Source organism: Orycteropus afer, unplaced genomic scaffold, assembly GCF_000298275.1.
Source record: "Orycteropus afer afer isolate SDZICR_OR568_19922 unplaced genomic scaffold, OryAfe1.0 scaffold00270, whole genome shotgun sequence".
NCBI classification, from domain to species: Eukaryota; Metazoa; Chordata; class Mammalia; order Tubulidentata; family Orycteropodidae; genus Orycteropus; species Orycteropus afer.
In genome coordinates, this window is record NW_006921857.1 from 2,040,520 (window position 1) to 2,054,814 (window position 14,295).

Sequence of the window (14,295 nt, forward strand, 5' to 3'; positions counted from 1 at the left end):
ATTGTTTGTTAGAAGTGAGACACTAGATGTATCCCACATTCACAGCCACGGGAATTAGGGTCCACCTTTTGAAGGGAGGAATGTCAAAGAACTTGCGGACATTTTAAAACTATACTCTATGGGCTATTAATTTATATTCCTCTTTAAGATAATAGCCCACAGAGTAGTCTGCCAAGAAGAAAGCATAAATTCATCCAGGGGAACGGCAAGAGGGTGATTTAGATAGGGAGTCACAGTGTTCTGAAAGAAATCATTGACAGGCAGAGGGGAAATGCCCATCTTTCTTTGAGTTTTGCCATGTGTTTCAAGGCCTCTGAAAGTCTTTGAAAGTTACTTTTGGGATTAGAGAGATGGGACTCTGGCACATAGAGGCATGCTTAGACCTTGGCTGTTGAATCCTAGAGTGGATTCTAAATTGTATTATATTTATTATTAAGATACCAAAGTTGTATTTACTAAGCAAGACAATCTGCTTGTAGATAAACTACTGTGCTTATTTTTCTCTGTTATACTCTAGCCTTCAATGAGTACTTAAACATTTCATTCTTTACTTAGCCGTACTGAGGGGCTTGGGCTAGGGGATTAAATGGACAACTTTTGTCCCCTCTTCTGTTTTAAAGGCCTATGTGGTGGCAATGCCAGTGAGCCGCCAAAGGGAAGGTGTTAATTTAACGTGATGGGTCAATATTTAAAAAATCAAGCTACCTCTTTGTACATAGAGATTCTCCTTCCATTACTGATGTTCAAGGATTTGGATCTGAATTATTAAAGCAACTTGACAACATTGTTATATCACTTCATTGTTCAGCTATCTTTGCAAGTTGTGTTTAGGAAGCGGTTCTTGAGCACTTTGGAGTTAAGTATTCCTTTTAGACTCTCACCTCTTAACAGACCAGAGGCCTTAAGGTAACTTTCTAGAACCAGTAGTCCTAGGTTTCCAACTCTAAATACTTTAAGTGCCAAGAAGGATTTGGTGTTTACAAAATAACCCAAATCTTGCTTTATAGTTCATAAGGCGCTTCTCGCAGTTCATCGATTGTTCATAGCTATATGCAGGGAATAGCTTTGTCAAAATGAAACAAATTGTAGTGTCTCAGCATAACTAGTATATAAGATCACTTTATTCAGTAGTGATTTGGGCTTCTTCACTACAATAATAGTAGCTAATATTACTGAGTACTTATTTTGTACCAGATGCTGTACATTTTATGTTTTTATTGAATCGTCTCAGAACCTCTGTGAGGCTGTTGTTGCCAGCTGCCATTGAGTTGGCCTCAAACTCAGAGAGTTTGTTACGGAATATGTAATTTGGTACATAGTCATAAAATATGAATACTGTTATTCATATTTCACAGATGAGGAAACTGATGCATAGAGAGGTTAAGGAACTTGCCCAAGGTAGATAGCTTGTGACCTGTGGAGGTGCTGGGATTCAGATCCCAGGTGGAGGCTCTCTAAATCCAATGCTGTTATCTGCCATCTTCACATGTGAAAAAGATCTAGTTTTTCTCAGCATTTTATAAAGTATGAAATAGAGCACTAATTTTTTTTTAATTCTAATGTGTGTTTTTTTTTTTTTTTTTCCTCTCCCCTTACTATTGTAGGTCAATTGCTGATAAAGAGGCAGTTGCAAATTTTACAAATCAGAAGAACATCAGCAACCCACCTGATATGTCAGGGTGGAATCCTTTTGGAGAGGATAACTTCTCCAAGTTAACAGAAGAGGAACTCTTGGACAGAGAATTTGACCTTCTAAGATCAAGTAAGGGACACTTGAAGGCTTATTTTGCTTCACAGTAAAGTCACAACTCTATAATTATTCAACAAGGCCAAAGACTACTTTGAGATGGTATATAGAAAATTCTTTCTGTGCATTTGAGGGCAAAATTCAGGCCACTTTCTTTATATATATATATATATATATATGTTGTGTGCATTAGAAATCAATTGCTTGACAGTAGCTATTAAAACTCAAAATCACTGATAGTATGCTGATACCCTAACACTTAAATACTGCATATCCATGAATGTTAAATTCAGAGTATCTCCAAAACATGGAAAATTAAATGTTCTTGCCTTACTAGTAATTTTGTAGCTCTGTTTTCTTGCACACTCAATAGAAGATACTGTGGGTCTGAGATGCCTTTTGAAAATGCCTGAAAGAAAACATGGGGTACCTACTACATTATGTTAATGTTTTGTAATGTCCCATTAATGAGTGGTCACATAAAAGGGCTGCTTTGTTGTTCTAATATGGCAAAAGTTAAATAAATTCTTTTCCACTTTTAATCAGATATATCAGTGTTTTTACTTGCAGTCATTGCCTTTTCTTAAACTACCTAATATAAATACACATATATGTCAGGCCTCGCCATGCATATTTTAGAAAAGCTCTTTTTTGGAAGAAGGAAGAGCAAAAACTTACTTCTACAAAATGTAGATAATTTTCATTTGTTGGAGGCTTTTGTGTTTGTGTGGAGAGGGATATGTATCCTCCTGCTTTCCGCTTTTGCATGTGAAAACAAGGTCTTAATAGTCTCTAGTTTATAGTTCCTACTTTCTGTTTGGGAGCTCTGGTAGCATAGTGCCTACCTATGGCACTTGATTGCTAACCAGAAGCCTGGCGGTTCAAACCTACCAGCCACTCCTCGGAAGAAAGGTTGGGCAATCTACTTCCATAGTGATACTGCCTTGGAAAGCCAAGGAAGGGTCACTGAGAGTCGGGTCCTACTCGATGGCAAATAACAACTTTCTATTTTATTTTTAGGTAACTGGCTTTATGAAAACATTTATTCAATGTGATGCTTTGTTCCAAATTGGTATATATTTTTATAAATTTATAAATGCTCCAAAGTCATGTAAGAATAGTTACTTGGGATGTGAATTTGTATTTTACATATGATGAAGAGAAATTAAATTGATTAATTGCAGATAAAAAAATGAGTTCTGAGCTTTTAATAAAGATTTGTTATCTTTGGTAAAACCAATCTTACATCTTATTATTTAAAAAGTACATTTTTTTAAAATCACAGCTCTTTTTGTTTGGCATTTTTCCTAGAATTTATGCTTTGCGTGGCCCCAAAGGCAAGATTTTAATAAAAAGAAAGTATCTCTCTTGTGGGGGATGGTAGTACATAGTTGGGGGAGGGTAGTTCCAGTCATGATAGTTTATAGGATTATTTTAAAAGTAAAAGGTAAAATTAGAGTATTCATTTTCATGTGTTCTTATGAGGATAGTAGCTAAGGATTTTAGTAAATCAATTTTTTTCTACTCCTTGAGTAATTGACTGCCTAGGCCTTTCTTTTCTTTATTTATGGAATAGATAAAAGTATTCATGGAATGGATAAAGTATTCATATTTTCTTGTACCTTATAAAAATGTATTATTTTAAAAATGTGTTATTCTAAGTTCGCTAGAATTTGTAATGATAATCCAGTTGTTTTATTTACTTGGCATAGGCTAGAATAGCATAAATATATAGCATAAATATATAGATCTTCATATAAATTGGGTTTAGCATGTAAAATTCTTCACCAGCTATTTACTTTAAAACTTAATGGTCAGATAACAGTTATGTGTAATTTGTGTGTATTACATGTGTATGCCAAGAGAATTCAATTTTCATTCCAGTGTTAATTATGGAAACATAATAAATTCCAAATGAAAGTACAAAACAAAACAAAAAAAATAAGAAGAGCTTTATCTGAAGGTCAAACGTGGAGCAACTTTAGCCATTTGGAAAACTGCTGAGATGGTCTGTGAGCTACTGAAATAACTGTTAAAAGTCTAGCCCTCTTTAATCAGCACATGGTATTGGAAAGCATGAATTCTGATCCCTGGCAGTGCTACTTAACTAGGCTGTAATATCACTAAAGTCACTAAACCATTGAGTGTTCCTCATCTATAAAAAGGGAATGATGGTGCCTATTTCATAGGATTATTAAGATAATTAAATAAAATAAAGTCTTTAAAGGGTCTGGGCAGTCAATAAATAAATGACACATCCCTTTTCCTCACCTACTATAGCATCTTTAGGCTCTAATTTAAGAGACTATTGGCCTTTAACTAACATTTAAAAATTAATCTAAATTATAAGTTTACTCAACTTTCAATTCAAAACCAATATATAGGGTTTGGTGGGTACACACTTTGGAAGCAGAAGTAACAGGTGACAGTGAGGAAGGAGAAGCAAAAATGTCTGTTTTTTCTTGAATAATCAAGAATTTCTAGAATATACTATAGAAAGATTTTCTCCCAAAGTTTTATTTAAATCAAATCATGTAGTCTTGTGTAGTACACTTTTTACTCACAGGCAAAAAGGTGTTCAATATTTGATATATTTGATAACGCTCTAAATTACACTGGTGGCCAAAGACTTCTAGAACCTTGACATTTCAGTAGAAGACTAACTGTGCAGTGACAATTGATGCTTGGATATTACTGATTCCTCTCTTACTAACAATGCTTCCAAAATGAATAAATTATTTATGTATTTGAAACTTGAAGTAGAGTATTTGTATCTTTTATCTCAGATATTAACAATTTTCCAAAGTTCTTTTTGAAATAATTGATAGTTTTTGAAATGCTTTTCCAATGAGAAACTGAATACCTATATATGGTCCTTAAAAATATAGGCATTGCTCATGTAATGATTATTTAGAATAATACATTGCCATTTGATGTTTAACTTTTAATATTCTATATGGTCCTTTATTTAAAGAAAAAGGAAAAAGATATTACCTAGTAAATATCAGTGTGTATTATCTGCAAGTGTTGTTGTTGTTGTCCTGGGAAGGAAGGTTGGGCAATCCTACTTCCGTAGTGATACTGCCTCGGAAACCCAAGGAGGGGTCGCTATGAGTCGGGGGCCGACTCGACGGCACATAACAACAACAACAACAACAATTATCTGCAAGTGTGCTTCCAATACAATTCCCAAATATTAATCATTGGTAACAAAGTATGTTTTGGGGGAGTTGACATTTAAGAAAACATTTGATTTCCTATACCGTGAGACAAAGAGACTTACTTAATCCTATAACCTAAACTGGAGTCTTTTTTTCTTGCTTTTGTTTTCAGTGTAACTGAGTAATTATTTATCATGGACAATTTTTTTTTTTACCTGTTACTATTTAAAACCAAAACACTAAACGAAGAGTAAGCATTAGTAATAAAGCTTGAGATTTTTTAAAACTTGAACTTTTTCATTGTCTTTTATACCAAAATATCTAATTAGTATGTAAATTTCTTGAAATCTAATTGCCATAACTTTTAATACATTAAACGCTAATTAGAATGCAAGTATCTGAGAACATTTTTAACTTGCATCTGCTGAAATAGTGGTGTAGCTTTATATGGTAATTAAAACCAGTACTTGTTAATGAAATCTCTCTTGCTTGTAGCCATTGGATTTGTTGGTCTTTATTTTTTCTGTTTAAAATTACATCAGAATAACTTAAAGGAAGATAGAAAGCACTAAACTAAAGACTGTGGCTGCCTTCATATTCTCTTAAATATATTGTTTTCTCTGTGAAGCCACAGAATGAAACATATACCAACATCCGTGTCTATAATTAGCTCATTGTAAAACATTAGCTCTCATCTCCGTTAGATAATTCAGACCTATTACTCCTTCTTCAGTGCAGAATGACAAAACTTCAAGTATATTAGTACTTGAAAAGTATTATGAGGACTGCACTTTCAAACTTTAACATGTTGCAGAACAGACCATTATCCATATAAGCTGCCTAATTGACTTTTTAATTAAAAAGTATTTAAAATTTAGTATTGATATTAATGGAATTCAGTTGGTTTCTAGGAGTCTTGAACACTGTATTTGTGCCATATGTATCAATTAAAATACTTGAAACTGTCCTTTTTCACTAACACAGTCCTTTTGGCAAGGCAGAAGGAGGTAAGTTTCTTATATTGGATAAATTAAGCTCAGGCTTTGTGCTGAAGAAAACCAATTGTGTGAAAATGTCACTAAAATACATTTTAGGGATGACTATGTATTTTGAAAAGTAGCTCTGTATACCATTTCATTAGTTTGTATTTATAGAAAATTGATAGTTTGGAAGATTAATGTGTATATTTATTTTGTATTTTTTGCTCTGGGACCCTGATTATCATGAGAATTCTGGAAATCTAAATGATTTTTTTAAAAGTCTTCCATTGAAATTTGATTTAATGTTTTTGAGAAACAATGAGAACATGACTCATTTTATAATGAATTTTTTCTGATTCCTGTTTTGAAATAATTCGATAAATGAATTTTACATAGAACAATATCTCTGTATTTTTAGTTATGGGAGTCTTTATGAAAAATATGATAATATCTGTATACTTACCATAACTGCTTGGTGTTGTTTATACATTTTCCATGAATTTACTGTGGATGGATGGAGATAATACACCAGTACATGAGAATTTAATTAACATTAGTGATAACTTCACAGTTTTAAAAGCTGGTAACCATTGGTAGGTACAGTAGGGAAATCTTAGAGAATATGTTAAAATGCAGATTTTCAAGGCCCTATCTCAGATAATCTGATTGATTAGGCCTTTGGAGAGTCCAGGTAGCCATATTTTATATAGGCTTTTTTATGTGATGCAGATGCATAGTGCCTAAGGCACTTGACTGCTAACCAGAAGGCTGGCGGTTCAAACCCACCAACCACTCCTCAGAAGGAAGGTTGGGCAATCTACTTCCGTAGTGATACCACCTTGGAAACCCAAGGAGGGGTAGTTATGAGTTGGGTCCAACTTGATGGCATATCACAAAAACAACAACAGATGCTTTGGAAAGGAAATAAGGTCTTAATTCAGACCTACCCAGAAGCATTTGCTGTCAAGGTGCTTCTGACTCATGGCTCCCATGTTGTCAGAGTAGAATGTGTTCCATAGAGTTTTCAGTGGCTGATTTTCTGGAAGTAGGTCACCAGGCCTTTTTTCTGAGGCACCTCTGGCTGGACTTGAGCCACCAGCCTTTCAGTTTGCAGCTGTGCATTAGCTATTTGTACAACCCAAGGTCTCAAATTTATATCTAAGTATCTACAAATCTTTGTCTTGATTTGAAAGACAGAAGGCTCTTGGATATTGATATACTGAGGCTATCATCCTGACTATATGGGGAAAGACAATATTTTCCATTTGTCCTTCTGTCCCACTCCCTCTTTACTTTATCTTCACCATTTTGAACACCAGAATTTGGGACATGGAGAAAGGATGAGGGTAGAGCCAACACTCTGATGTGAAGACCGATCCCTGGTTTTACAGTTACTCTATTAATACATTCAGGGCCTGATGAAATTAGTAACTGTAGGTATTCTCTATCTATAACAGTGAATCTCTGGCCTGTTCTTAAGGTTTGATTGTGACTACCCACTACAATAAATTAGGGACTCCTTGTTACATAAACTGGGGGAGGAAGATGAGATACTGTACTTCCAACAATCTTGGAAACCCTAGAGGGGTCCCTATGAGTCAGAATCAACTTGACAGTAGTAGGTTTGTTTTTTGGGTTTTTGTTACATAAATTATTCTCCAACCTTACTTTTTTCAGAAAGATGCAGTAAGAGATTTGTTGTTGTTGTTGTTCTTAGGTGCCATCTAGTTGGTTCTGACTCACTGTGACCCTATGTCCAACAGAATGAAACACTGCCCAGTCACGAGCCATCCACACAATTCTTGCTATACCTGAGCCCATCATTGCAGCCACTGTGTCAATACATCTTGTTGCGAGTCTCCCCGTTTTGCTGACCCTCCACTTTGCCAAGCATGATATCCTTCTCTAGGGAATGGTCCCTTCTGAGAACATGACCAAAGTAGCTAAGATATAGTCTAGTCGTTCTCATTTCCAAGGAGCATTTCAGCTGCATTTCTGCCAGGACAAGAGGATAAGAGACTGTTGTTGTTGTTGTTATGTGCCGTCGAGTCAGACCCGACTCATAGCGACCCCTCCTTGGGTTTCTGAAGCAGTATCACTACGGAAGTAGACTGTCCCATCTTGCTTCCGAGGAGTGGCTGGTGGGTTTGAACCGCCAGCCTTCTGGTTAGCAGTCAAGTGCCTTAGCCACTATGCTACCAGATGTTCTTTAATAGATGTTGAAAACAAAATATGAAATCTTTTTTTTTTTAAATAGGCAGTGATCATTTGTTATTGATATGAATTTCCTAAATTAAGTACAAAGGTAATTCCTTGAAAAATAGCACCAAAAATAAAAATTGTTACCCATTTTAATATTGGATTTGAAAAGTAGCACTTAAGTTTGAGAAGTTTTGTTTGTACAGATGTCAGATGTGTTCATTAACTCATCAGTGCCTCAACAAAATAGTGAAAGGTTTCAATGACACTTTCTTAAGTAAAAATTTAAACAACCCAAAGTTTCATGTGGATGTCACAGTCTTAGCCATAAAAGTTGATAATTGTATTCACTGTCATAATTTTTTTTAAAAAAAATTCACATCAATATGAATAATTAAGTACAGTCATGAGCCGTATAACATCCATTTGGGCAACATAATGTTCAACCGCATAATACATTAGTGATCCCATAAGGTTATAATAGAGTTTAGAAATCCCAGTCAGAGAATGGAGCATAGTGGATGTAACCAGAAATAGCAAACACAACAGCTTCTTGCATGCAACACATGTGTTTCATGTCTCTTTTATATAGAGTGATTGTGCTTCCAGGCATACAGTGTTACTAAAAAAATCCAAACTATTGAGTTGATTCTGATTCATAGAGACACCTGTTGGGTTCCAAGGCTGTAAATCTTTATGCACGTAGATTGCTTCATCTTTCTCTTGAGGAGCAGCTGGTGGCTTTGAACTGCTGACCTTCTGGTTAGCAGCCAAATACCTTACCCACTATGCCAGCAGGGCTCCTTTTGTAATGGTACGGTACATATAACCTATCATGTGTATATCTTGATAGTACTGTACTTTCGTATGTATTGTACTATACCTTTTATTGTTATTTTCATGTGAACTTTCCCTACTTACAATAAAAAGTTTACCATATAACAGGATGTTTCCACTCGTAGGCAGCACAATCCAATCTTGTGTATCACGTATATATAGTTTGAGTGTTACAGTATTATCTTGTATTAAGTTTCTTTAGAAAATACTACTGTGCAGTGCATCATGGCTCCCAAATGCAGTAAAACCAGTGCTTTGTGATAGCAGCAGCAAGAGGCAAAGCAAAAGTATCAATCTGAAAGAAAAACAGAAAGTTATAACATGAAGGTAGAAAATTAGTTATGAGTCCAAATCATAACATCCTATTTCACAGAACGTATTGTGGACAATAAGTGATGCATGAATGTATAGTCAGGATATTATAGACTCATCGGGACTTCCCACTTCAAAAGTGTGGTTCCTGGACCAGCAGTAGCAGCATCACTTGTGAGCTCATTGAAGTGCAAAATCTGAGGACCCATTCTTGACTCAGCCCATCAGAAACTGCCATTTACAAAGTTCCCCAGTGATTGGAATCCATGTCAAAGTTTGAAAAACACTGTTCTAGGAAGTGCTTCTTTTTTAAGTTGGGACTTTTTCTTCCACCCTGAAGTTATGAGTCATTTTTAGAGAATTCCAATTATATTTGGATTTCCCCTGCTTCTGCCCTACAATCTTTTAGAATTCAGTTGAAACCAGCAGAGTTGATTGATAGAGATTGTGAATATAAGCTAGCCTAAATATTGAAGGTCTCTAGGTGGCCCATGCACATGGTTTGCTTTCAACTGCTAATGTAAAGCTTGATAATTTGAACCCGTCCTGCAGTACCGTGGAAGAAAAGACCTGAGGATTTGCTTTTGTTAAGATTACAGGCAAGAAAAGCCTATGGAGCAGCTCTACTCGGTAGCCCTGGAGTCATCAGGAGTTGGACTCGACTTGATGGCAGCTAACAATGACGAGTATGAATTGATGTCCCTGGGTGTTGCAGATGGTTAACATGCTCAACTGGTAATCAAAATGTTGGAGGTTCAAATCCACTGGCAATCTATTTCTGAAAATTCAGCCATTGAAACCCTTATGAAGTGTAGTCTACTCTGGCACACATGGGGTCACCCTGAGTTGGAATTAGCTCAATGGCAACTTTTTTTTTTTTTTTCATATGCAGAACTTACTAGGGAACTAGGATACATCCATCAACTGTACCCTTAAATATACCAGGCCTGTTCCTGCCTTAGAACTTTTGCTCCGGTTCTTCTGCTTGGAGTGTTCCTCAGGTACTCACTTCCTCACTTCCTTCAAGTTTTTTCTCAAATCTTACTTTGTAAATAGTGGAATCATTCTATTTATTATTGCAGTCAGTCAACCTGTGCTTCCCCTATCTTCCTTACCCTGAATTACATTTTTCTTTATAGATATATGTTTCTTCTTATACTTACAGCTGCTTGTTTGTTTTTCCATGCAAGCATATAAACTCCTTGATGGTAGGGGTCTTTGTTTTGTTAGTTGTTATATCCAAGTGCCTAGAACAGTACATGGAACACACTCTGAAACCAAACCAAATGTGATGCCATTGACTCAGTTCCGAACCATAGCGACCCTCACTGGGTTTCCAAGGCTGTAAATCTCTATGGAATTAGACTGCCTCATCTTTCTTCCACAGAGTGGCTGATGGGTTTGAACCACTGACCTTTTGGTTAGCAGCCATATGCCTTAACCACTGCACCACCAGAGCTTTGTAGGGACACACTAGTTGCTCCTATATTTATTGGATAAATGAATCAACTCTGTCATTAAGACTTTTCATCCACTAGAGGAAAATGTCTGTATCATTGTATCTGTGTGTATGTGTGTGTGCTAATGGTTTGATAATTAAAAATTAATGTGAAAAATGAATAATAAAGTACAGTGAATTACTTTTTATTGCTGTTGTTAAACAGGATTTTCCTACTTTATGGATGATTGGCCACTCTAGTGTTCTGCAGTATTTTTATAAGCATTTTTAGAGAAAATCTGGCAAATACAATTGTGTTTAGTAAGCTGATCTTAAGTTCATCTCCAGTATGTTCAATTTGAAGACAACTGGTATTTAAAAGAACCAGACCTAGTTATTTATTGGGTAATTGTTTTTATTTTGTGGAACCTAACATTGAAATTAAATTGTTAAATTTATTTGTGTAGCAACAAATAAGTATGAAAGTCAGGACTGCCCCCTAAAGTTTATATTTTTTTCAAAAAGGCTGTCATTGTGTTTAATTTTCACTTTTATTTATGCTGTATAACACTTTGTAAAATTTAAAGACCATTTTGTTTTTATTTTATTTTTCGTTTTGTTTCATCTTATTTTTGCAGACAGGCTCGAGGAGAGAGCATCCTCAGATAAGAGTGTAGACCCACTTTCTGCTCCACATAGCCACCCTCCAGAAGATGCTTTTGGTTCTGTTCCTTTCAGTTCTCACTCAGGCAAGTTACATGTGTAACATCATCACTACATCACTATCATTAAAACAACCAACCCAAAAACAAGAACCAAAAAAAAAAAGAAACTTATTAATATAAAGCCATGGTAAAAATCGGGTATTTAGTTACAGAACATAGAGAATTATTTCAACCATTATTCATCATAGTCTTCCTAATGTTATTCTTTCCATTGGATGGTTATTTAAGTGGGCTTTTGCCAACAAAGAAAAATGCTTATTTAAAAAGAAACATAACTGTTTCTTTTCATCTTTATTATTTGATGCTAATTAAAATATATGTCTCCCTTTTAGATATTTGAAATATATTTAAGTAATTTCTGTACTAACCTTTGCTTTAAAATTCTTTGTTTTCTTAATTTGTACATGCTCCTTATAGCTGCATTATTTTATTCCTTTAAAAATCATTAGTGATTATGTGTTTGTCACAATGATTTTGTTTTACCTACTCTTTTCTTCTTACATTCTGGCTTGTGATTTCAATTCAGGTTTTAAATATTGATATATATTAATTTAAAAAATGTTTTTAGTAATAAATTCAAAGTAGCTGGTTAACACTGTGGAAGATACTAGGATGGAATAGGATCCCACTTTAGCATAGATTAATTTATGTGTATTGTTATAGTGGAAAAAATCTTGGTAAAAGAAAATTGGGAGAAATTACATTTTGTTAAAAGGTAGAGATTTTATTTAGTATATTCAAGGTAACTGTAAATAAGTATAGGGAGCTCTGGTAGCATAGTGCCTAAGGCACTTGACTGATAACCAGAAGGCTGGAGGTTCAAACCCACCAGCCACTCCTCGGAAGAAAGATGGGGGCAATCTACTTCCGCAGTGATACTGCCTCGGAAACCCAAGGAGGGGTCGCTATGAGTCGGGTCTGACTCGACGGCACATAACAACAACATAAATAAGTATAATATTTATTGAATGTGTGAAAAATTTGATCCCTAGAAATTCAACCTCCTAGTGTTAGAACAGTGATTTAAAAAAAAAAAAAATACCCTTAGATATAAATACTATTTCTTTATACAACGTTTTTAGACAATGTAAATATGAACATTAAAATGATTTGGTTCTGAAAAATTGAGTACATGGACCGGAATAAAATAGGGGATGATCCTAGGGGATCACCTACATACATACACCTCCAGAGAGAGAAGAAAAATGAATAACACAAAAGAAACTTATAAATATCAAGCCAAAATAAGATTCCAGTGTTGATTTCTGATGTTTATGTCCAGTTGAGGAGGCAATCATACAGCTTTTCAACAGGATTTCAAAGGGCAGCTCAAGAAGCTTTGAAATCTTTTGTTCAACTCTTTTACTTCATTTCTTCCATTCACTTGAGCTACTTTCAGAGCAAGTTTTAGAGTTTCTTCTGATACTATTTTGGTCTTTTCTTCATTTTTAATGATCTTTTTCTTTCTTCATGTGTGACATCCTTGAAGTTATCCCACAACTTGTCTGGCCTTTAGTTACTAGTAGTGTTCAGTGTGTTAAATCTATTCTTGAGATGGTGTCTAAATTCAAGTGGGATATACTCAAGATTATACTTTGGCTCTTGTGGATTTGTTTTAATTTTCTTCAGCTTCAACTTGAACTTGCATAAAAACAATTGATGTTCTGTTTCACACTCGGCCCCTGGCCTTGTTCTAAGTGGACAATTGCGCTTTGCATTCCTGTGTATTCCATCTGTTGCAGTCTTTGTGTACAGTCACCATTTATGTTGTTGGAAAAAGGTTTTTCCAATGATTAACTCTTTGGTCTTGGTATTATTTCCATCACCAAGGCCATATTTTGTAACTACTGATCTTTCTTCTTTCTGTCCTGCTTTCACATTTCAAGCACCTTTCGATGACTATCAATAGATCTTGATTCCACGTTTGATAAATTTTAGACTGCAGAAGTTGGTAAAAATCATTTACTTATTCATCTTCAGCATTAGTAGTTGGTATGTAAATTTGAATAACGACAGCCATGTTAACTGGTCATCGTTAGAGGCTTGTACAGGACATTATTCTGACACTGACAGCATTGTGCTTCAGGGTAGATCTTGAAATGTTCTTTATGGCAATGAATGCCGTGCCATTCCTTGAATAGTAGTCCATGTGATTATCTGATTCAAAAATGGCCAATAACAGCTCACTAATGCCTACCATTGCATTTTGGACAACAAATTTTCCTGGATTTATACTTCATATATTTCATGTTCCTATTATTTATGGATGTTTGAAAATTTTTCTCTCTTTTTGAGTCATGGCACATCAGCAAATGAAGGTCCCCAAAATTGTACTCCATCCATATAATTCAGGTCACCTCTGCTTTGAGGAGGCAGCTTTTCCCTGTTCTTATTTTGAATGTCTTTCAATGTAAGGGGCTCATTCTCTGGCACTATAACAGACAGCGTTCTATTCCTATTCATAAGGTTTCACTGGCCAATTTTTTTTTTTTTTTTTTTTTTGTAGATCCCTAGGTCCTTTTTCCTAGTCTGTCTTAGTCTGCAAACTCTGCTGAGACTTACCCATTATGAATGAGCTTACTGTTATTTGAAATATCAGTAGCATAGCTTCCAGCATCACAGATAATATGCAAGGTACCACAGTGTGAGAAACTGGCAGCCGGTGGGCAAATCATGGAGCATGAGTAAAGGGCCTGCTGTTGTCAAGAAACTAGGGTAGAGTACATATGCGAGATGGAAGTTTGAGATTAGAATGAAAAGCTCTTCAAGGTTAGAACTATTTATTTGGGTGTAGAAATACCAGTTTATAGTTACCGTTTATGTTGTTGCTGAAAGTGAAGAGGACTTGAAGTACTTATTGATGAAGATCAAAAACTATAGCCTTTGGTATGGAATA

The 14,295-nt window shown here is 35.3% G+C and overlaps 1 protein-coding gene across 1 annotated transcript in view; it reads left to right on the plus strand.

The window, feature by feature from the left end:
- BMP2K (BMP2 inducible kinase) overlaps nt 1-14,295 on the plus strand; it is a 254,462-nt gene that overhangs the window by 203,928 nt on the left and 36,239 nt on the right. Inside the window, exons 14-15 of the mRNA XM_007950371.2 lie at nt 1,605-1,762; nt 11,313-11,423. Coding sequence (XP_007948562.1) covers nt 1,605-1,762; nt 11,313-11,423 — 269 coding nt within the window. The remainder of the gene's footprint in view (nt 1-1,604; nt 1,763-11,312; nt 11,424-14,295) is intronic.